The sequence below is a fragment of the Pristiophorus japonicus genome, chromosome 16, assembly GCF_044704955.1.
Source record: "Pristiophorus japonicus isolate sPriJap1 chromosome 16, sPriJap1.hap1, whole genome shotgun sequence".
NCBI classification, from domain to species: domain Eukaryota; kingdom Metazoa; phylum Chordata; class Chondrichthyes; family Pristiophoridae; genus Pristiophorus; species Pristiophorus japonicus.
The window spans coordinates 134,472,380-134,496,034 of record NC_091992.1 but is presented as its reverse complement, the minus strand read 5'-3'; the positions used below and the strand labels follow the sequence as shown (position 1 = coordinate 134,496,034).

At 52.2% G+C, this 23,655-nt stretch overlaps 1 protein-coding gene across 7 annotated transcripts in view; it reads left to right on the top strand.

Moving 5' to 3' along the window:
• stxbp4 (syntaxin binding protein 4) overlaps positions 1 to 23,655 on the top strand; it is a 205,537-nt gene that overhangs the window by 34,414 nt on the left and 147,468 nt on the right. For 6 of the 7 annotated variants that reach the window (XM_070857966.1, XM_070857960.1, XM_070857965.1 and 3 more), the window contains exons 7-11: positions 5,698 to 5,783; positions 8,571 to 8,700; positions 13,580 to 13,712; positions 21,447 to 21,553; positions 23,061 to 23,289. In XM_070857966.1, coding sequence (XP_070714067.1) covers positions 5,698 to 5,783; positions 8,571 to 8,700; positions 13,580 to 13,712; positions 21,447 to 21,553; positions 23,061 to 23,289 — 685 coding nt within the window. Of the gene's footprint in view, positions 1 to 5,697; positions 5,784 to 8,570; positions 8,701 to 13,576; positions 13,713 to 21,446; positions 21,554 to 23,060; positions 23,290 to 23,655 lie in introns of all 7 variants that reach the window. The other variant, XM_070857963.1, reaches the window with a different exon arrangement.

Here is a 23,655-nt window from a genome sequence, read left to right as displayed (position 1 = left end):
TATCCAGTACTCTGAGACAGGCACAACATAGGCAAGGTTCAGTGTAAGGTTTCATCTACTTAACGCATTAATAACTCACTGCTCAGGTACAGCACGGGGTTAGATACAGAGTAAAGCTCCTCTACACTGTCCCATCAAACACTTCCAGGGCAGGTACAGCACGTGGTTAGATACAGAGTAAAGCTCGCTCTACACTGTCCCATCAAACACTTCCAGGGCAGGTACAGCACGGGTTAGATACAGAGTAAAGCTCCCTCTGCACTGTTCCATCAAACACTCCCAGGGCAGGTACAGTACGGGGTTAGATACAGAGTAAAGCTCCCTCTGCACTGTTCCATCAAACACTCCCAGGGCAGGTACAGCACGGGTTAGATACAGAGTAAAGCTCCCTCTGCACTGTTCCGTGAGCCAGGATTCCTGCTCCAGTGACCCGTTGGGAAGTGCAGGGTGCGGATGTCAAGTGAGAGCCGGATTAGTCGTGCTTATGATATCCAGCACAATTGCATTTCTTGTGCTTGTTTTGCCGACCGTCAAACATGAAGAATGGTCGCTTGGGGGCGATAACTATACAGGGGGAGTGAATGTGAAGGAGGTTGGTCCATTGGGATTGTGTACAGTGGCAGTGAATGGGAAGGGGTTTGGGACCATTGGGATTCTGTACACTGAGAGTGAATGGGAAACATGGAAACATAGAAAATAGGTGCAGGAGTAGGCCATTCGGCCCTTCGAGCCGACACCACCATTCAATAAGATCATGGCTGATCATTCACCTCAGTACCCCTTTCCTGCTTTCTCTCCCTATCCCTTCATCCCTTTAGCCGTAAGGACCATATCTAACTCCCTCAACAACTGGCATCAACAACTCTCTGCGGTAGGGAATTCCACAGGTTAACAACTCTGAATGAAGAAGTTTCTCCTCATCTCGGTCCTAAACGGCTTACCCCTTATCCTTAGACTGTGTCCCCTGGTTCTGGACTTCCCCAACATCGGGAACATTCTTCCCGCATCTAACCTGTCCAGTCCCGTCAGAATTTTATATGTTTCGATGAGATCCCCTCTCATCCTTCTAAACTCCAGTGTATAAAGGTCCAGTTGATCCAGTCTCTCTTCATATGTCAGTCCAGCCATCCCGGGCATCAGTCTGGTGAACCTTCGCTGCACTCCCTCAATAGCAAAAACGTCCTTCCTCAGATTAGGAGACCAAAACTGAACACCATATTCCAGGTGAGGCCTCACCAAGGCCCTGTACAACTGCAGTAAGACCTCCCTGCTCCTATACTCAAATCCCCTAGCTATGAAAGCCAACATACCATTTGCCTTCTTCACCGCCTGCTGTACCTGCATGCCAACTTTCAATGACTGATGAACCATGACACCCAGGTCTTGTTGCACCTCCCCTTTTCCCAATCTGCCGCTATTCAGATAATATTCTGCCTTCGTGTTTGCCCCCAAAATGGATAACCTCACATTTATCCACATTATACTGCATCTGCCATGCATTTGCCCACTCACCTAACCTGTCCAAGTCACCCTGCAGCCTCTCAGCGTCCTCCTCACAGCTCACACCTCCACCCAGTTTAGTGTCATCTGCAAACTTGGAGACATTACACTCAGTTCCTTCATCTAAATCATTAATTTATATTGTAAAGAGCTGGGTTCCCAGCATTGAGCCCTGCGGCACTCCACTGGTCACTGCCTGCCATTCTGAAAAGGACCCGTTTATCCCGACTCTCTGCTTCCTGTCTGCCAACCAGTTCTCTATCCACGTCAGTACATTACCCCCAGTACAAGTGCTTTGATTTTGTACACCAATCTCTTGTGTGGGACCTTGTCAAAAGCCTTTTGAAATTCCAAATACACCACATCCACTGGTTCTCCCTTTTCCACTCTACTCATTACATCCTCAAAAAATTCTAGAAGATTTGTTAAGCATGATTTCCCTTTCATAAATACATGCTGACTTGGACCAATCCTGTCACTGTTTTCCAAATGCGCTGCTATTTCATCTTTAATAATTGATTCCAACATTTTCCCTACTACTGATGTCAGGCTAACTGGTCTATAATTACCCGTTTTCTCTCCCTCCTTTTTTAAAAAGTGGTGTTACATCAGCTACCCTCCAGTCCATAGGAACTGATTCAGAGTTAATTGACTATAGGAAAATGATCACCAATGCATCCACTATTTCTATGGCCACTTCCTTAAGTACTCTGGGATGCAGACCATCAGGCCCCGGGGATTTATCGGCCTTCAATCCCCTCAATTTCCCTAACACAATTTCCCGCCTAATAAGGATATCCTTCAGTTCCCCCTTCTCACTAGACCCTCGGTCCCCTCGTACTTCCGGAAAGTTCTTTGTTCCCCATTATAAATTCATCTGAATCTGACTGCAAAGGACCTACGTTTGTCTTCACTAATCTTTTTCTCTTCACATATCATCTATAGAAGCTTTTGCAATCAGTTTTTATGTTCCCGGCAAGCTTCCTCTCGTACTCTATTTTCCCCCTCCTAATTAAACCCTTTGTCCTCCTCTGCTGCATTCTAAATTTCTCCCAGTCCTCAAGTTTGCTGCTTTTTCTGGCCAATTTATATGCCTCTTCCTTGGATTTAACACGATCCTTAATTTCCCTTGTTAGCCACGGTTGAGCCACCTTCCCCGTTTTATTTTTACTCCAGACAGGGATGTACAATTGTTGAAGTTCATCCATGTGATCTTTAAATGTTTTCTATTGCCTAGCCACCGTCAACCCTTTAAGTATCATCCGCCAGTCTATTCTAGCCAATTCACGTCTCATACCATCGAAGTTACCTTCCCTTAAGTTCAAGACTCTAGTCTCTGAATTAACTGTGTCACTCTTCATCTTAATAAAGAATTCTACCATATTATGGTCACTCTTCCCCAAGGGGCCTCGCACAACAAGATTGCTAATTAGTCCTTTTTCATTACACATCACCCAGTCTAGAATGGCCAGCCCTCTAGTTGGTTCCTCGACATATTGGTCTAGAAAACCATCCCTAATACACTCCAGGAAATTCTCCTCCACCATATAGCTATCAGTTTGGTTAGCCCAATCTATATGCAGATTAAAGTCGCCCATGATAATTGCTGTACCTTTATTGCACGCGTCCCTAATTTCTTGTTTGTTGCTGTCCCCAACCTCATTACTACTGTTTGGTGGTCTGAACACAACTCCAACTAGAGTTTTCTGCCCTTTGGTATTCCGCAGCTCCACCCATACAGATTCCACATCATCCAAGCTAATGTCCTTCCTTACTATTGCGTTAATTTCCTCTTTAACCAACAACGCAACCCCACCTCCTTTTCCTTTCTGTCTATCCTTCCTAAATGCTGAATACCCCTGGATGTTGAGTTCCCAGCCTTGGTCACCCTGGAGCCATGTCTCCGTGATGCCAGGGGTTTGGATCCATTGGGATTATGTACGTTGAGAGTGAATGGGAAGGGGTTTGGGTCCATTAGAAGTGTGTACAATGGGAGTGGATGGGAAGGGGTTTGGGTCCATTGGGATTGTGTACAATGGGAGTGAATGGGAAGGGGTTTGGTCCATTGGGATTGTGTACAGTGGGAGTGAATGGGAAGGGGTTTGGTCCAACTGTCAGTAATCTGCCAGGCTAGGGGTCTCGTTACTCTGTTTGTGGTTGGAGCAGTTTTGCCCTTTACCTTACACACTGTCTACAGCCCTTTGCCCTATAGCCCTTTACTCTACAGCCCTTTACTCTACACACTGACCTACCATTGTGGAAACAGATTATTTCTTGATTTACAGGATTAAAATGGAGAAACAAAACGTTGGGAAATTAATTTAGTGGCTTGTATGCTTTTATGAAATAGCTTTGCAAATCTGCCCAAAGCACATAAACTGTTAACCCTGTCAGCAGCCAATGCTGGGCTTGCTGATGTGAGCAGGACCTCACTATGGCTGCTCCCTGCGATGGGTAGCTGGGTGAGTGCAACGTATTCCCCGAATGGAGGCTGGGGCTTGGCGATGGGCCTGGGCTGGGGAGGGGCAGGATCAGCCAGGGTCCCTGCCAATGCTCCCTCTCCGCACAGACCACTCACAAGCTCTCCAATACCGTGCGTGCAGGGTCGCGCAGGAAATTTAACGGGACCGGGCATTGAAAAAAATGGCCACGCACAACGAGATTTGAGAGGAAACATTGGTTCCTGCTCCTCATTGCTGTCTCGTCAACTCCCGCTGTAAACTGGGCGGGAGTATAGCGTTGGGATGCCCTCCATGCACGAATGGCCTGTCGGTACTCACAGATGAGGCTTGTGCACATAAACTGGTTACAATAACAACTGAAAATGCTGAGAGAAACAGACGTCAGAACCCATGAGCTACTTGCATAGAATTACATTGAATGTACAGCACAGGAACAGGCCATTTGGCCCAACTGGTCAATGCTGCAGTTTATGCTCCATCTAACCCAATCAGTATAACCCTCCATTCTTTTCTCTCCCATGTGTTTATCTAGTTTCCCCTTAAAGGCTATTCACCTCAACCCCTCCCTGTGGCAGCAATTTCCACATTCTCACCCCTCTCTGGGTAAAGAAGTTCCTGAATTCCCTATTGGATTTATCAGTGACTGTCTTATATTTACGATCCCTAGTTGTGGCCTCCCCCACAAGTGGAAATACCCTCTCTACGTCTACTCTATCACATCCTTTTGTAATCTTAAAGACCTGTAGCATAGAAACATAGAAAATAGGTGCAGGAGTAGGCCATTTGGCCCTTCGAGCCTGCACCACCATTCAATAAGATCATGGTTGATCATTCCCTCAGTACCCCTTTCCTGCTTTCTCTCCATACCCCTTGATCCCCCTAGCTGTAAGGGCCATATCTAACTCCCTCTTGAATATATCCAATGAACTGGCATCAACAACTCTCTGCGGTAGGGAATTCCACAGGTTAACAACTCTCTGAGTGAAGAAGTTTCTCCTCATCTCAGTCCTAAATGGCCTACGCCTTATCCTAAGACTTTGTCCCCTGGTTCTGGACTTCCCCAACATCGGGAACATTCTACTCTCATCTTACCGTCAGAATCTTGTATGTTTCTATGAGATCCCCCCTCATCCTTCTAAACTCCAGTGTATAAAGGCCCAGTTGATCCAGTCTCTCCTCATATGTCAGTCCAGCCATCCCGGGAATCAGTCTGGTGAACCTTCGCTGCACTCCCTCAATAGCAAGAACGTCCTTCCTCAGATTAGGAGACTAAAACTGAACACAATATTCCAGGTGAGGCCTCACCAAGGCCCTGTACAACTGCAGTAAGACCTCCCTGCTCCTATACTCAAATCCCCTAGCTATGAAGGCCAGCATGTCATTTGCCGCCTTCACCGCCTGCTGTACCTGCATGCCCACTTTCACTGACTGATGAACCATGACACCCAGGTCTCGTTGCACCTCCCCTTTTCCGAATCTGCCGCCATTCAGATAATAACATTCAGATAGCAGACAGACACCAGTGGCGATCAGCATTAAGGGATCGAGCATGGGGCCTTTTCAGAGCGGGATTGTTAGCGGGCTGATGAGAAGCCCTTTTGGTCTGGAGCCGTGAGTGATGCTAAACAAAAATAAAAGTGTTAAGATAATAGGATTTTTTGGCATGATCGGGGTGGGGGCGGGGGAGCATGAAACCAGGATATTTTCAGCTCTAATTGCCGTCTTGTTCCCTTAGGTGTGAGTTTGCAGAGCTGATGGAGAAGTACGGGTCCCACAGCAATGCTGGGTCAGCATGCAGTTCACCCACTCCCCACGCTGCCGGTGAGAGTCAGAGGGGCAACAAATAGTAGCGATGTCTGACCACGGGAAGCCGCATTCGATCATCCACTGACAGATTGAAAATCCTCTTTGCTTTGTCCTTCAATAGCTCCATAGTACAGGAGCGAGAATCTGAGCGATTGAAATAACATCCAGCAGCAGGGGTGGTGAATATCGGGAGCAGTGCAACTGGACAGTGACAGAAAGTTTGAGAGGGAGACAGGTAGATAGTTGGCAAAGGAACTGATTGAGGGTGGAAGGGAGACAGTGTTGTTGGGACTTTATAGATGGAGGCCAATGATTTATTCCAGTATATTCCAATCCTTTAGATCAGTGTGCATGTACCATGCAATATAATGGCTCTTCTAGATCACTGTGCATGTACCATGCAATATAATGGCTCTTCTAGATCAGTGCAATCCTGCACATGTGTCAGATATTGTTCGAGGTTCATGGAATATTTTCTCACATAGGATACCGTTTTAAGATTAGTATTATAATATGCAATGTAGCTGGCTGTTCTAGATCAGTGCAGTGTTGATGGCTGCCCCTCTAATCTAGAACAATGTGCTGTAGATGGCTGCTCTAGATCAACGAGGCACTCTGCTGTAGATAACTGTTCTAGACCAGGGAGGCACTGTGCTATCGATGGCTGTTCTAGATCAGTGTGACAAAGTGCAGCGCAACTGCCTTTTCTAGAGTAAAATGGGTGATGTTATAAATGTGACATTAGCTGATCCTTTGATATGTTGCTGGCTGCTGTGTTTACTGATCTTGAGCCTGACCATAATGAAGAGTGTGGGTGAGCAGCTCAGGCTGACTTTCCCATCTCTTGCCTCAGACATTGACGTTTATATTGCGTGCTTTTCATGTAGAAACATCTCACGGCGCTTCCGGATAGATTGAAGACCCGCTGAGCAGGGCATGGGGAGGGTCTAAGGGAAGCGGTTGATGGGCGTTGGGGCAGCTTTCACAGATGGGAAGAGGAGGACGACGGTTTCGGGGGGGGGGAGAGAGTTTCAGAGCGTGGGACCTGGGGGCTGATGGTTGTGGGGGGGTGGGGGGGCAGGGAGTGGGGGAAGGCAACACTGGGCAGGCCAGAGTCAGGGGAGGGGAGGGTGTGGGTTGTGACGCAGGGGTGGAGCGAGACCTCTGGAGGGCGTTACAAACAAGGACAGGGATTGGTGCAGCTGAGGTAAGGTGCAGAACAACCAACACAACTTAAAACATGAAATCTTAAAAACAAAGGGCTAAAAATTCCGTCCAACCCGGTTTGAGGTGGTCCCACCATCTGGTCGCTAACTTTAGCGCTGGGCGATGTTTATCACCTCCAACTGGGATATTCAGTTTTAGTGCCCCAGGAGGGGAGCACTAAGGGACCCCTCTTAGAGCGCTAACCCTGATTCCTGAGGCGGGAGGGTTGCTGAGGCTATCGGCATCCCAGCGCCTCGAGGGGAGGGCAGCTGGGCCACCCGAACAGTTAAGGAAAAGCCAAGACAGCTAAACCCCAGTGTGCAGCATCTAGGAGAGATGCATTAATGGGGGGGAAAATATGGCATTGTAACTGCCCACCTGGTCCTCCGCGGACATATTGCCCCCGGCAGCTTCTCCGTCACGCCCGCTTTCCCGGCGGGCGAGAGCAGTCAAGTTCATGACCACGACGCTACGTGGGCGTTGCACACTCGGTAACATCACTCAGCGGGCGGCGCTCATCATCATCATAGGCAGTCCCTCGGAATCGAGGAAGACTTGCTTCCACTCTAAAAACGAGTCCTTGGGTGATTGAACAGTCCAATACGGGAACCACAGTCCCTGTCACAGGTGGGACAGACAGTGGTTGAAAGAAAGGGTGGGTGGGGAGTCTGGTTTGCCGCACGCTCCTTCCGCTGCCTGCACTTGGTTTCTGCATGCTCTCGGCGATGAGGCTCGAGGTGCTCAGTGCCCTCCTGGAAGCACTTCCTCCACTGAGGGCGGTCTTTGGCCAGGTACTCCCAGGTGTCAGTGGGGATGTTGCACTGAAGGTCGCGGGAGGCACTGGCAGCCTGGTGCTCGGGCGGTAATGGGTGGCGGCCCGGTATCTCGGGCGGTAATGGGTGGTGGTCCGGTATCTCGGGCGGCAATGGGTGGCGGTCCGGTATCTCGGGCGGTAATGGGTGGCGGCCCGGTATCTCGGGCGGTAATGGGTGGCGGCCCGGTATCTCGGGCGGTAATGGGTGGCGGCCCGGTATCTCGGGCGGTAATGGGTGGCGGCCCGGTATCTCGGGCGGTAATGGGTGGCGGCCCGGTATCTCGGGCGGTAATGGGTGGCGGCCCGGTATCTCGGGCGGTAATGGGTGGCGGCCCGGTATCTCGGGCGGTAATGGGTGGCGGCCCGGTATCTCGGGCGGTAATGGGTGGCGGCCCGGTATCTCGGGCGGTAATGGGTGGCGGCCCGGTATCTCGGGCGGTAATGGGTGGCGGCCCGGTATCTCGGGCGGTAATGGGTGGCGGCCCGGTATCTCGGGCGGTAATGGGTGGCGGCCCGGTATCTCGGGCGGTAATGGGTGGCGGCCCGGTATCTCGGGCGGTAATGGGTGGCGGCCCGGTATCTCGGGCGGTAATGGGTGGCGGCCCGGTATCTCGGGCGGTAATGGGTGGCGGCCCGGTATCTCGGGCGGTAATGGGTGGTGGTCCGGTATCTCGGGCGGTAATGGGTGGCGGCCCGGTATCTCGGGCAGTAATGGGTGGCGGTAAGCAAATTAATTTTGAGTCCAGGACGCCGCTCAGTGTTTTTCTTGTTGCTGCGTTTAGGTAACCATTTGGAGAGCACATCGTCCACATCCTCGTCCAGCTCGCCGAGTCCTCAGCTCTTGAGCCCGAAAGATATTGTGACCAACAGCAGCGGAGGCTTCACAGTGACCACGCCGGCAACGACCGCCAGGTAATAGTCTGCTCGGCACCAGCCCCACTGCGGGCCCATGGAGCCTCGAGCACCGTGACGTTTGAGAAGAGAAAACCCGATGGTTCTGGCTCTGACGGAGCCAGTTTTTCTATCTGTCCGTTCCATGTTAGCACTGGGAGCTGAGCCGTGTACTGGCCGGTTGCCTGAGGAAGCGTTCAGCTCCATCTCTAGCTCACAGCTGAAAACACGCAGCCGTGGTGCTGGCTCTTACAGCACAGGCGCAGTTAACCCTCCCTCGCCCGTCGGCACGTGTAGATCACCGACTGCCTGCTCCGGCCTGCGAGGTCACCAGGCACACGCAGCCGTGACCTCTGATCACCAGGCACACGCAGCCGTGACCTCTGATCACCAGGCACACGCAGCCGTGACCTCACGATCCACAGTCCACACCTTCCCCCTTCCAACTTCAAATACTTCTGTTCTCTTTCAGTCGGGTCACCCAGCCGCTGACCAGCAGGGAATTACCCCGCTCACACTCACTCCCTCCCAGCTCTCGCCATAACTTGCTGATCATTTGTGTTTCCCAACATCACTTGGGGCAGTGCCTGGGCAGCGATCAGCGGCTCTCCGTGTGGGTAACGGGAGTGGTATCCTCCCATCACCCTGTGATAATCACCCTGTGCCCCCCGGCCCCTCACCCTGTGCCCCCTGACCCCACACCCCCCCCTCACCCTGTGCTCCCTGACCCCACATCCCCTCACCCTGTGCCCCCCGACCCAACTCCATCCTCACACTGCGCCCCCTGACCCCACCGCCCTCACACTGTGCCACCTGACCCCACTCCCCCCTCACCCTGTGCCCCCCGACCCGACTTCCCCCCTCACATTGTGCCCCCTGACCCCACCGCCCTCACACTGTGCCACCTGACCCCACTCCCCCCTCAATCTGTGTCCCCTGACCCCGTCCACTCACACTGTGGCCCCGACCCGACTCCCCCCTCACACTGTGCCCCCTGACCCCACCGCACCCACACTGTGCCCCCTGACCCCACTCCCCCCTCATACTGTGCCCCCTGACCCCACCGCCCTCACACTGTGCCACCTGACCCCCCCGCCCACCTAATGCTGTGCCCCCCCCCTCACCCTGTGTTATAATCACACTGCCCCCCCCCCACCCTGTGTTATAATCACACTGCCCCCCCCCCTCACCCTGTGTTATAATCACACTGCCCCCCCCCCCCACCCTGTGTTATAATCACACTGCCCCCCCCCCCCCCCTCACCCTGTGTTATAATCACACTGCCCCCCCCCCCCACCCTGTGTTATAATCACACTGCCCCCCCTCCCTCACCCTGTTATAATCACACTGCCCCCCCTCCCTCACCCTGTGTTATAATCACACTGCCCCCCCCTCACCCTGTGTTATAATCACACTGCCCCCCCCCCTCACCCTGTGTTATAATCACACTGCCCCCCCCCCCTCACCCTGTGTTATAATCACACTGCCCCCCCCCCCACCCTGTGTTATAATCACACTGCCCCCCCCCCTCACCCTGTGTTATAATCACACTGCCCCCCCCCCCCTCACCCTGTTTTATAATCACACTGCCCCCCCCCCTCACCCTGTGTTATAATCACACTGCCCCCCCCTCACCCTGTGTTATAATCACACTGCCCCCCCTCCCTCACCCTGTGTTATAATCACACTGCCCCCCCCCCTCACCCTGTGTTATAATCACACTGCCCCCCCCCTCACCCTGTGTTATAATCACACTGCCCCCCCCTCACCCTGTGTTATAATCACACTGCCCCCCCCCCTCACCCTGTGTTATAATCACACTGCCCCCCCTCCCTCACCCTGTGTTATAATCACACTGCCCCCCCCCTCACCCTGTGTTATAATCACACTGCCCCCCTCCCTCACCCTGTGTTATAATCACACTGCCCCCCCCCCTCACCCTGTGTTATAATCACACTGCCCCCCCCCCTCACCCTGTGTTATAATCACACTGCCCCCCCCCCTCACCCTGTGTTATAATCACACTGCCCCCCCCCCTCACCCTGTGTTATAATCACACTGCCCCCCCCCCCTCACCCTGTGTTATAATCACACTGCCCCCCCCCCCCTCACCCTGTGTTATAATCACACTGCCCCCCCCCCCCTCACCCTGTGTTATAATCACACTGCCCCCCCCCCCCTCACCCTGTGTTATAATCACACTGCCCCCCCCCCCTCACCCTGTGTTATAATCACACTGCCCCCCCCCCCCTCACCCTGTGTTATAATCACACCGTGCCCCCCCCCCCCTCACCCTGTGTTATAATCACACTGCCCCCCCCCCTCACCCTGTGTTATAATCACACTGCCCCCCCCCCTCACCCTGTGTTATAATCACACTGCCCCCCCCCCTCACCCTGTGTTATAATCACACTGCCCCCCCCCCCTCACCCTGTGTTATAATCACACCGTGCCCCCCCCCCCTCACCCTGTGTTATAATCACACTGCCCCCCCCCTCACCCTGTGTTATAATCACACTGCCCCCCCCCCTCACCCTGTGTTATAATCACACTGCCCCCCCCCCTCACCCTGTGTTATAATCACACTGCCCCCCCCCTCACCCTGTGTTATAATCACACTGCCCCCCCCCCTCACCCTGTGTTATAATCACACTGCCCCCCCCCCTCACCCTGTGTTATAATCACACTGCCCCCCCCCCCTCACCCTGTGTTATAATCACACTGCCCCCCCCCCTCACCCTGTGTTATAATCACACTGCCCCCCCCCCCCTCACCCTGTGTTATAATCACACTGCCCCCCCCCCCCTCACCCTGTGTTATAATCACACTGCCCCCCCCCCCCTCACCCTGTGTTATAATCACACTGCCCCCCCCCTCACCCTGTGTTATAATCACACCGTGCCCCCCCCCCTCACCCTGTGTTATAATCACACTGCCCCCCCCCCCCTCACCCTGTGTTATAATCACACTGCCCCCCCCCCCCTCACCCTGTGTTATAATCACACTGCCCCCCCCCCCCTCACCCTGTGTTATAATCACACTGCCCCCCCCCCCCTCACCCTGTGTTATAATCACACTGCCCCCCCCCCCCTCACCCTGTGTTATAATCACACTGCCCCCCCCCCCCTCACCCTGTGTTATAATCACACTGCCCCCCCCTCACCCTGTGTTATAATCACACCGTGCCCCCCCCCTCACCCTGTGTTATAATCACACCGTGCCCCCCCCCCTCACCCTGTGTTATAATCACACTGCCCCCCCCCTCACCCTGTGTTATAATCACACTGCCCCCCCCCTCACCCTGTGTTATAATCACACCGTGCCCCCCCCCCTCACCCTGTGTTATAATCACACTGCCCCCCACCCTGTGTTATAATCACACTGCCCCCCCCCCCCCTCACCCTGTGTTATAATCACACTGCCCCCCCCCCCTCACCCTGTGTTATAATCACACTGCCCCCCCTCCCCTCACCCTGTGTTATAATCACACTGCCCCCCCCCCTCACCCTGTTTTATAATCACACCGTGCCCCCCCCTCACCCTGTGTTATAATCACACCGTGCCCCCCCCCCCCTCACCCTGTGTTATAATCACACCGTGCCCCCCCCCCTCACCCTGTGTTATAATCACACTGCCCCCCCCTCACCCTGTGTTATAATCACACTGCCCCCCCCCTCACCCTGTGTTATAATCACACTGCCCCCCCCCTCACCCTGTGTTATAATCACACCGTGCCCCCCCCTCACCCTGTGTTATAATCACACCGTGCCCCCCCCCCCCTCACCCAGTGTTATAATCACACCATGCCCCCTCCCCCCGACACTCTGTTATAATTACAGTGTGACCTCCTCCCCCGGAATTTATTGGCCATCCCTAATTGCCCTCGAAAGGGTGGGGGAGGGTCTCCCTGAGCGGCTGCAGTCCGTGCGGCAGTACTGCTTTGTTGCGGTCTGGTACAACTGAGTGTCTCGCCTGGCCATTGCAAGGGCAGTTAAAGAGGCAACCACATTGCTGTGGTTTGGAGTCCCATATCGGCCAGACCGGGTACGGGCGGCATATTTCCCTAACTTGTGGACATTGGTGAACCAGATGAGTTTTTGCGACAGTCTGGTAGTTTCATGGTCACAGTTACTGACACAGGCTTTATATTCCAGATTTATTTAATGATCTGAATTTAAATTCCCCAGCTGCCGCGGTGGGATTTGAACTTGTGTCTCTGGATCATTAGTACAAGCCTCGGCATTACTTGCCCAGTCAGATCACCACTAAGCCCCCGTACCCCTTCAGTAAGAGTTAACTGTTGCTTTTGGGTCGAAGAAAATGCCGGGGTTTAGGTGGCAGAGTGCATGTGGCATATGCCACGTGACCAAGCCGAGGGGCGTTGGCGTGTTATGAAGAGCAGGCCTTGTAGGTGAAGGGGTGACAGAGCACATTGGAGCCCTCACAACCCCTGGCTCTAACTCATCATTCTCGGGATGTGCACGTCCCTACTTGCCCTGAACAGTTAAGAGTTAACCACGTTGGTGGGACTGGAGTCACATGTAGGCCGGACCGGATAGGGACGGCAGACTCCCTTCCCGGAGGGACATTAGTGAATCCGTTGGGTTTTTCTGACAATCTGACAGTTTCCTGGTCACTTTTACTGATCCCAACATTTTTTTTTAAACTTAATTAAATTTCTCCGACATGCCAAGTCGAAATTTAAACTTTGGTTCTCTGGATTATTCGCCACTAAACTACTGTATGCTCTCTCCTAAACTTACTAGGGCACAAAGGTAGGGGGTGGTGGGGAGAAGAGTGCTTGTCCCTCTCGCTGTAACATAGAAATATCCATGTTTGCAAAAGCCCAGCCTCTGTATTAGACGCGTTGATTTGCGCTGTGATTTCCCCCTTCATTCAGCAACTCTGCCGTTCAGCTGATTGCCGTTCCCAAGGTGACCGGCCTGGGCTTGAACATCATGGGTGGGACCAACAAGCCCGAGGGACCCATGGTGTGTGTGCAGGAAGTGATACCTGGTGGAGACTGCCATAAGGTCAGTGCGCGCGGGAGTTATTCCATAAAGAGTGCGTGAATGTTTAGTCTGGGGGCGCCGTATGCTTTGGATCAGCCAGTTAAGTGACTTTGGAATTAACAGGAGTTGGCCGTGCAGTGCCCGCTGTTTTTTTTGTTTTATTTTATGGTCAGTATTTAACCTACAAACCAGCTAGGGTAAAAATAAAAGAAAGAACTGCATTTATATAGTGCCTTTCATGTAGTAAAACCTTCCAAGGCGCTTCACAGGAGTATTATTGGACAAAATTTGACTCCGAGCCGCATAAGGAGATACTCAGACAGGGGACCGAGAGCTTGGTCCCAGAGAGAGTTTTTTAAAGGAGGAGAGACAGGTAGAGAGGCGGAGAGGTTGAGGGAGGGAGTTCTAAAGCTTAGGAGCCAGGGAGCTGTAGGGACGGCCGTCAATGGTGGAGCGATTATTTTTGGGGACGCGCAAGAGGGCAGAACTGGAAGAGCGGAGGGATCTCGGGGGGGGGGGGCAGGAACTCCCCACACCCTCAGTGGGACGCAGCATACCATCCACAGAGCAATCCCTGGTCCCTCGGTCAGAGACCGGCTGGACCCCCGCCCCTGCTGGTCATGGGGGTTCGAGGCCAGGAGCGTGGGGAATGGCTGCTTTTTTTACAAGAAGTGTAAAAGCAGCTCCCCAAACCAGACCCCGTCCATATTACACACAATGCCAGCCGTGGCTCAGTGGGCAGCACTCGCGCCTCTGAGTCAGAAGTTCGTGGGTTCGACTCCCACTCCAGGGGCTTGAGCACATAAATCCAGGCTGACACTCCCAATGCAGTACTGAGGGAGTGCCGCACTGTTGGAGGGGCAGTACTGAGGGAGAGCCGCACTGTCGGAGGGGCAGTACTGAGGGAGCGCCGCACTGTCGGAGGGGCAGTACTGAGGGAGCGCTGCACTGTCGGAGGGGCAGTACTGAGGGAGCGCCGCACTGTCGGAGGGGCAGTACTGAGGGAGCGCCGCACTGTCGGAGGGGCAGTACTGAGGGAGCGCCGCACTGTCGGAGGGGCAGTACTGAGGGAGCGCCGCACTGTCGGAGGGGCAGTACTGAGGGAGCGCCGCACTGTCGGAGGGGCAGTACTGAGGGAGCGCCGCACTGTCGGAGGGGCAGTACTGAGGGAGCGCCGCACTGTCGGAGGGGCAGTACTGAGGGAGCGCCGCACTGTCGGAGGGGCAGTACTGAGGGAGCGCCGCACTGTCGGAGGGGCAGTACTGAGGGAGCGCGCACTGTCTGAGGGACAGTACTGAGGGAGTGCCGCACTGTCGGAGGTGCCGTCTTTCAGATGAGACGTTAAACCAAGGCCCCGTCTGCTCTCTAAGGTGAACGTAAAAGATCCCAGGTGCTATTTCGAAGAAGAGCAGGCGAGTTCTCCCCACTATCATGGGGCCAATATTTATCCCTCAACCAAAATCACTAAAGATTATCTGCTCATTTATCTCATTTATCATTTTGCTGCGTCAAAGGTGCTATATAAATGGAAGTTGCTGTGTGTGGGACCTTGCTGTGCAGAAATTGATTGCCGCATTTTCTCCATTACAGCAGTGACCACTTCAAAAGTGCATCATTGGCTGTAAAGTGCTTTGAGTCGTCCTGAGGTGGTGAAAGGCGCTATATAAATGTGAGGCTTTCTTGGTGTCCTGATGCATGTACACTTCAGTTTGCTTGCCGTGCTCATGCTAGCTGTTACCACTGGAGGGTGGTGTTGCCCTGCTCAGTATAATGCGCGGCCGCTGGATTGTGTTTTCCGTACAGAAACAGACAGAGAAGTGGAATACGATCCCCAAACACTGGCAAAAATCCCGGAATCCCATACAATAAAAATGGTACTTGACTGGTTCAGACAAAAAAAACAGGTCTTATTTCATTCATGGACTTCTCCCAAAGCCACATTTATTAGTGATTCCGCTGCTTCTTTAAACAAGGTGGACCAATCCCCTTTGTTGGAGCCTCACTAGCTGAGCAAGGGGGCAGGTTTTAACTGTGAGCCATGGCTCAGGGGGCAACACTCTCCCCTCGGAGTCAGAAGGTCGTGGGTTCAAGTTCCACTCCAGAGATTTGAGCACAGATATCCAGGCTGACACTCCCAACGCAGTACTGAGGGAGCGCCGCACTGTCGGAGGGGCGGTACTGAGGGAGCGCCGCACTGTCGGAGGGGCAGTACTGAGGGAATGCTGCACTGTCGGAGAGGCAGTACTGAGGGAGCGCTGCACTGTCGGAGGGGCGGTACTGAGGGAGCGCTGCACTGTCGGAGAGGCAGTACTGAGGGAGCGCTGCACTGTCGGAGGGGCAGTACTGAGGGAGTGCTGCACTGTCGGAGGGGCAATACTGAGGGAGCGCTGCACTGTCGGAGGGGCAGTACTGAGGGAGCGCTGCACTGTCGGAGGGGCGGTACTGAGGGAGCGCTGCACTGTCGGAGAGGCAGTACTGAGGGAGCGCTGCACTGTCGGAGGGGCAGTACTGAGGGAGCGTTGCACTGTCGGAGGGGCAATACTGAGGGAGCGCTGCACTGTCGGAGGGGCAGTACTGAAGGAGCGCCGCACTGTCGGAGGGGCAGTACTGAGGGAAGTGCCATCTTTTGGATGAGACATTAAACCGAGGCCCCATCTGTGCTCTCAGGTGGACGTAAAAGATCCCATGGCACTATTTTGAAGAAGAGCAGGGGAGTTCTCCCTGTATATATGGGACAATATTTATCCCTTAACCAACATCACTAAAACAGTTTATTTGGTCATTATCACATTGCTGTGTGTGGGAGCTTGCTGTGCACCAATTGGCAGCTGTGTTTCCCGCATTACAACAGTGACTACACTCCAAGAGTACTTCATTGGCTGTGAAGCGCTTTGTGATGTCCTGAGGTTGCTATAGCAATTCTTTATTCTCTCTTGTGCAAGTGTCACTGTTTGACCTGGACACTCGGAGCAAAAGTGACCTGAGTTATAGTTTGCTCCGAGCCCAAGGTGATAATCCTCTTCCCTGCCCCGTTCCATTTCGATCCCTCCAGTGGTAACCGGGGACCGGCTGTGGGGAATGCAGGGATAGCCACCGTGCTGTTTGATCCCACGCTCTCCTGCGGGCATATTTGATCACAAAGGTGCATTCAGGTTCGTTTAGGTTAATCATTGATTTGAGAAGAGCAGTAACTGGTCGCTCTTCCCCAGACTAGGGAGAGGAAAGGTCAGTTGGGCACCACATGAACTTTGACTGCTGACCCGATCCTGGCCCGTGGGGATTGGCCAAGGGCAGTTGCGGATGCGGTCTATGGTCCCGTACCCTGCCAGCCATCAGTCACCTGCCGGAGGGGTGGGGCCTGCCGGAGGGGTAGGGCGGCCGGCCACGGGGCAGGGCACAGTGGGGTCAGCACCTTCAGGGAGGAACTGGAGGGAAAACTTTGTGTGTGAGTGGGAAAGTGAGAGCACACCAGCTGGTATATCACCTTGCTGCTATCCATATCTGGGCCGTTAGTAGCCGAAAAGTACAACATCCCCACCAACACCTGGGAGTCCCTGGCCAAAGACCGCTCTTAGTGGAGGAAGAGCATCCGGGAGGGTGCTGAGCACCTCGAGTCTCGTCGCCGAGAGCATGCAGAAATCAAGCGCAGGCAGCGGAAGGAGCGTGCGGCAAACCAGTCCCACCCACCCCTTCCCTCAACCACTGTCTGTCCCACCTGTGACAGAGACTGTAATTCCCCTATGGGACTGTTCAGCCACCTGAGAACTCACTTTTAGAGTGGAAGCAAGTCTTCCTCGATTTCGAGGGACCGCCCATGATGATGATAGATTGGGCCTATACTCTCTGGAGAAGAATGGGAGGTGATCTCATTGAAATATATAAAATTCTGTGAGCGAATTGACAGGGTAGATGCTGAGAGGATGTTTCCCGTGGCTGAAGACTCGAGAACCAGAGGGCACAGTCTCCGGATAAGGGGTCGGTCATTTTGGACTGAGTCTTCACTCAGAGGGCTGTAAATCTTTAGAATTCTCCTACCCCAGAGGGCTGTGGATGCTGAGTGTATTCAAGGCCGAGCTCGATACTATTTACAATATACATTAATGATTTAGATGAAGGAATTCAGTGTAATATCTCCAAGTTTGCAGATGACACTAAGCTGGGTGGCAGTGTGAGCTGTGAGGAGGATGCCAAGAGGCTGCAGGGTGACTTGGACAGGTTAGGTGAGTGGGCAAATGCATGGCAGATGCAGTATAATGTGGATAAGTGTGAGGTTATCCACTTTGGTAGCAAAAACAGGAAGGCAGAATATTATCTGAATGGCGACAGATTAGGAAAAGGGGATGCAACGAGATCTGGGTGTCATGGTACATCAGTCATTGAAAGCTGGCATGCAGGTACAGCAGGTGGTAAAGAAGGCAAATGGTATGTTGGCCTTCATAGCTAGGGGATATGAGTATATGGGCAGGAAGGTCTTCCTGCGGTTGTGAGGTCACATCTGGAATATTGTGTTCAGTTTTGGTCTCCTAATCTGAGGAAGGACATTCTTGCTATTGAGGGAGTGCAGCGAAGGTTCACCAGATTGATTCCCGGGATGGCAGGACTGACATATGAGGAGAGACTGGATCGACTGGGCTTGTATTCACTGGAGTTTAGAAGAATGAGAGGGGATCTCATAGAAACATACAAAATTCTGACGGGACTGGACAGGTTAGATGCAGGAAGAATGTTCCCAATGTTGGGGAAGTCCAGAACCAGGGATCACAGTCTAAGGATAAGGGGTAAGCCATTTAGGACCGAGATGAGGAGAAACTTCTTCACTCAAAGAGTTGTGAATCTGTGGAATTCTCTACCGCAGAGAGTTGTTCATGCCAGTTCGTTAGATATATTTAAAAGGGAGTTAGACATGGCCCTTACGGCTAAAGGGTTAAAGAGGTATGGAGAAAAAGCGGGAAAGAGGTAATGAAGTTGTATCAAACAAGAAATTAGGGATGCATGCAATTCAAACAAAAAATTAGGGATGCATGCAATAAAGGTACAGCAGTTATCATGGGTGACATTAATCTACATATAGATTTGGCTAACCAAACTGGTAGCAATGCGGTGGAGGAGGATTTCCTGGAGTGTATTAGGGATGGTTTTCTAGAGCAATATGTCGAGGAACCAACTAGGGAGCTGGCCATCCTAGACTGGGTGATGTGTAATGAGAAAGGACTAATTAGCAATCTTGTTGTGCGAGGCCCCTTAAGGAAGAGTGACCATAATATGGTAGAATTCTTTATTAAGATGGAGAGTGACACAGTTAATTCAGAAACTAGGGTCCTGAACTTAAGGAAAGGTAACTTCGATGGTTTGAGGCGTGAATTGGCTAGAATAGACTGGCAAATGATACTTAAAGGGTTGACGGTGGATAGGCAATGGCAAACATTTAAGATCACATGGATGAACTTCAACAATTGTACATCCCTGTCTGGAGTAAAAATAAAACGGGGAAGGTAGCTCAACCGTGGCTAACAAGGGAAATTAAGGATAGTGTTAAATCCAAGGAAGAGGCATATAAATTGTCCAGAAAAAGCAGCAAACCTGAGGACTGGGAGAAATTTAGAATTCAGCAGAGGAGGACAAAGGGTTTAATTAGGAGGGAGAAAATAGAGTATGAGAGGAAGCTTATCGGGAACATAAAAACTGACTGCAAAAGCTTCTATAGATATGTGAAGAGAAAAAGATTAGTGAAGACAAATTTAGGTCCCTTGCAGTCGGAATCAGGTGAACTTATAATGGGAAACAAAGAAATGGCAGACCAATTGAACAAATACTTTGGTTCTGTCTTCACGAAGGAAGACACAAATAACCTTCCGGAAGTACTAGGGGACCGAGGGTCTAGTGAGAAGGAGGAACTGAAGGATATCCTTATTTGGATGGGAAATTGTATTAGGGAAATTGATGGGATTGAAGGCCGATAAATCCCCAGGGCCTGATAGTCTGCATCCCAGAGTACTTAAGGAAGTGGTGCTAGAAATAGTGGATGCATTGGTGATCATTTTCCAACAATCTATCGACTCTGGATCAGTTCCTATGGACTGGAGGGTAGCTAATGTAACACCACTTTTTAAAAAGCGAGGGAGAGAGAAAGCAGGTAATTATAGACCGGTTAGTCTGACATCAGTAGTGGGGAAAATGTTGGAATCAATTATTAAGGATGAAATAGCAGCGCATTTGGAAAGCAGTGACGGGATCGGTCCAAGTCAGCATGGATTTATGAAGGGGAAATCATGCTTGACAAATCTTCTGGAATTTTTTGAGGATGTAACTAGTAGAGTGGACAAGGGAGAACCAGTGGATGTGGTATATTTGGACTTTCAAAAGGCTTTTGACAAGTTCCCACACAAAAGATTGGTGTGCAATATCAAAGCACATGGTATTGGGGATAATATTTGACACGGATAGAGAACTGGTTGGCAGACAGGAAGCAGAGAGTCAGGATAAATGGGTCCTTTTCAGAATGACAGGCAGTGACCAGTGGAGTGCCTCAGGGTTCAGTGCTGGGACCCCAGCTCTTTACAATATACATCAATGATTTGGATGAAGGAATTGAGTGTAATATCTCCAAGTTTGCAGATGACACTAAACTGGGTGGCGGTGCGAGCTGTGAGGGGGACGCTAAGAGGCTGCAGGGTGATTTGGACAGGTTAGGTGAGTGGGCAAATGCATGGCAGATGCAGTATAATTTGGATAAATGTGAGGTTATCCACTTTGGGGGCAAAAACGCGAAGTCAGAATATTAACTGAATGGCGACAGATTAGGAAAAGGGGAGGTGCAACGAGACCTGGGTGTCATGGTACATCAGTCATTGAAAGTTGGCATGCAGGTACAGCAGGCGGTGAAGAAGGCAAATGGTATGTTGGCCTTCATAGCTAGGGGATTTGAGTATAGGAGCAGGGAGGTCTTACTGCAGTTGTACAGGGCCTTGGTGAGGCCTCACCTGGAATATTGTGTTCAGTTTTGGTCTCCTAATCTGAGGAAGGATGTTCTTGCTATTGAGGGAGTGCAGCGAAGGTTCACCAGACTGATGCCCGGGATGGCAGGACTGACATATGAAGAGAGACTGGATCAACTGGGCCTTTATTCACTGGAGTTTAGAAGGATGAGAGGGGATCTCATAGAAACATATAAGATTCTGACGGGATGGGACAGGTTAGATGCGACTAGAATGTTCCCGATGTTGGGGAAGTCCAGAACCAGGGGACACAGTCTTAGGATAAGGAGAAGGCCATTTAGGACTGAGATGAGGAGAAACTTCTTCACTCAGAGAGTTGTGAACCTGTGGAATTCCCTGCCGCCGAGAGTTGATGCCAGTTCGTTAGATATATTCAAGAGGGAGTTAGATGTGGCTCTTACGGCTAAAGGGATCAAGGGGTATGGAGAGAAAGCAGGAAAGGGGTACTGAGGGAATGATCAGCCATGATCTTATTGAATGGGCCGAATGGCCTACTCCACCTATTTTCTATGTTTCGATGATAGATTTCTGGACTCGAGGGAATCAAAAGATATGGGGATTGGGCGGGAAGTGGAGTTGGTCGAACATCAGCCGTGATCTTATTGAATGACAGAGCAGGCTCGAGGGGCCGAATGGCCGACTCCTGCTCCTATTACTTATGTTCTTTTGCCCTGTCAAATCACAGCCCGTGGGGCCTTCAGTCAGGGTCAGGGATCCCCTGGCTCCACATCCCATAATATGGCGTTTGTATCACCCGCAGGACGGAAGGCTGAGAGCCGGAGACCAGCTGGTGTCCATAAACAAAGAGTCCCTGACGGCAGTGACCCAGGAGGAAGCCAGGAGCATTCTGACCAGACTGAAGCTGAGGTATGTACGGCGCAGGGACAGGCCATGCGGTACTGTCGGTCCTGTCACATTGCACATCCAGCTGTTTACATACAACTGCACAGATCGTACAGCACCGAAACAGGCCATTCGGCCCAGCCGGTCCGTGCCGGGGTTTATGCTTCTCCTCCCTCTCCTCCATCACACCCTATCACCACATCCCTCTCTTTCCTTCTCCCCCCAATGCTTATCTAACCTCCCCTTAAACACATCGATACTATTCGCTTCAACCCCTCCCTGTGGCAGCGAGTTCCACATTCTCACTGCTCTCTGGGTATAAAGTTTCTCCTGAATTCCCCATTGGATTTATTAGTAATTATCTTGAAAACTCAGCTGCCCATGTCCTAACTCGCACCGAGTCCCACTCACCCATCACCCCCTGTGCTCACTGCCCCGTGTCCTAACTCGCACTAAGTCCCACTCACCCATCACCCCCTGTGCTCACTGCCCCGTGTCCTAACTCGCACTAAGTCCCACTCACCCATCACCCCCTGTACTCGCTGACCTACATTGGCTCCCACTTAAGCAACGCCTCAATTTTAAAATTCTCATCCTTGTTTTCAAATCCCTCCATGGTCTCGCCCCTCACTATCTCTGTAATCTCCTCCAGCCCCACAACCCCCCTGCCGAGATCTCTGCGCTCCTCTAATTCTGGCCTCTAAAGCATCCCTGATTTCCATCGCTCCACCATCGGCGGCCGTGCCTTCAGTTGCCTGGGCCCTAAGCTCCGGTACTTCCTCCCTCAACCTCTCTGCCTCCCTTTCCTTTAAGGCGCTCCATAAACCCTGCCTCTTTGACCAACCTATCCTAATGTCTCCTTATGTGGCTCGGTATCAAATTTTGTTTGAAAACGTTCCTGTGGAGCGTGTTTGGGATATTTTACTACGTTAAAGGTGCTGTATAAATGCAATTATTTCTAGTTTTGGAATGATAAAAGGCTTCAGTAGGGTTAATGCAGCAAAACGATTTGCTCTGGTGGGAGGTGGGGGTAGAGTCTGAACAAGGGGACATCATAAAATCAGAGCCAAGCCGCTCAGGAGTGATGGCAGAAGGCATCTTCACAAGAAGGGTAGTGGCAATCTGGAACTCTCTCCCTCCTCCGTCCACCCCTCCAAAAAAATCTGTTGAGACTGGGGGTCAGTTGAAGCTGAATTTGATCATTTTGTTGGGTAAGGGTATAAAGGCAGGTAAATGGAGCTGATGTACGGATCGGCTGTGATCTAATTGAATGATGGGGCAGGTTCGAAGGGCTGAATGGCCTCCTGTTCCTATTCTTTGGCCTTTCCCAGCTCTTTTTATAGGTTCCCTTTTCAAATCCTTATCCATTCCCCTTTCGAGGCTGTTGCAGTCTGTGCTGATATTTTGGAGGCAATGCAGTCCCGCTTGTCTCGGGCTTGTTTGTGGAGAGATTTAAAACGCTCCCTTTCCTACAGGGGAAACACAGTCGAATGTTTTGTTTGAAGTGTGGATTTTCATCCATCTGTCTCAGGTCCGAGGGAGCGGTGGAGATTGGATTTGTGCGAAGGAGCCCTCCGCCCAACTCCGCCAGTAATCTGCCGAATCCCAGTGCCCAGGCACCCTCCTCTCCCACCGGCAGTGGGAATGCCGGGAAGCCTGTGGGATTCAGCTTCCTCTTACCCCCACCGAGCCACCATCCGGTGATGTCATCGACCCCGCACACCGACACCGACGATACGGCTTCAGCGAGAGCGAGTCAAGTAAGGAGGGGGTGCGCGGGGCACGGAGAGGGTACAGGGGCAGTGCTGGGGGTGACGGAGAGGTACAGGGACAGTGCTGGGGGTGCTGGGGGTGACGGAGAGGGTACAGGGACAGTGCTGGGGGTGCGCGGGGCACGGAGTGGGTACAGGGGCAGTGCTGGGGGTGACGGAGAGGGTACAGGGGCAGTGCTGGGGGTGACGGAGAGGGTACAGAGACAGTGCTGGGGGTGGCGGAGAGGGTACAGGGGCAGTGCTGGGGGTGCGCGGGGCACGGAGGGGGTACAGGGGCAGTGCTGGGGGTGCGCTGGGCACGGAGAGGGTACAGGGGCAGTGCTGGGGGTGTGCTGGGCACGGAGAGGGTACAGG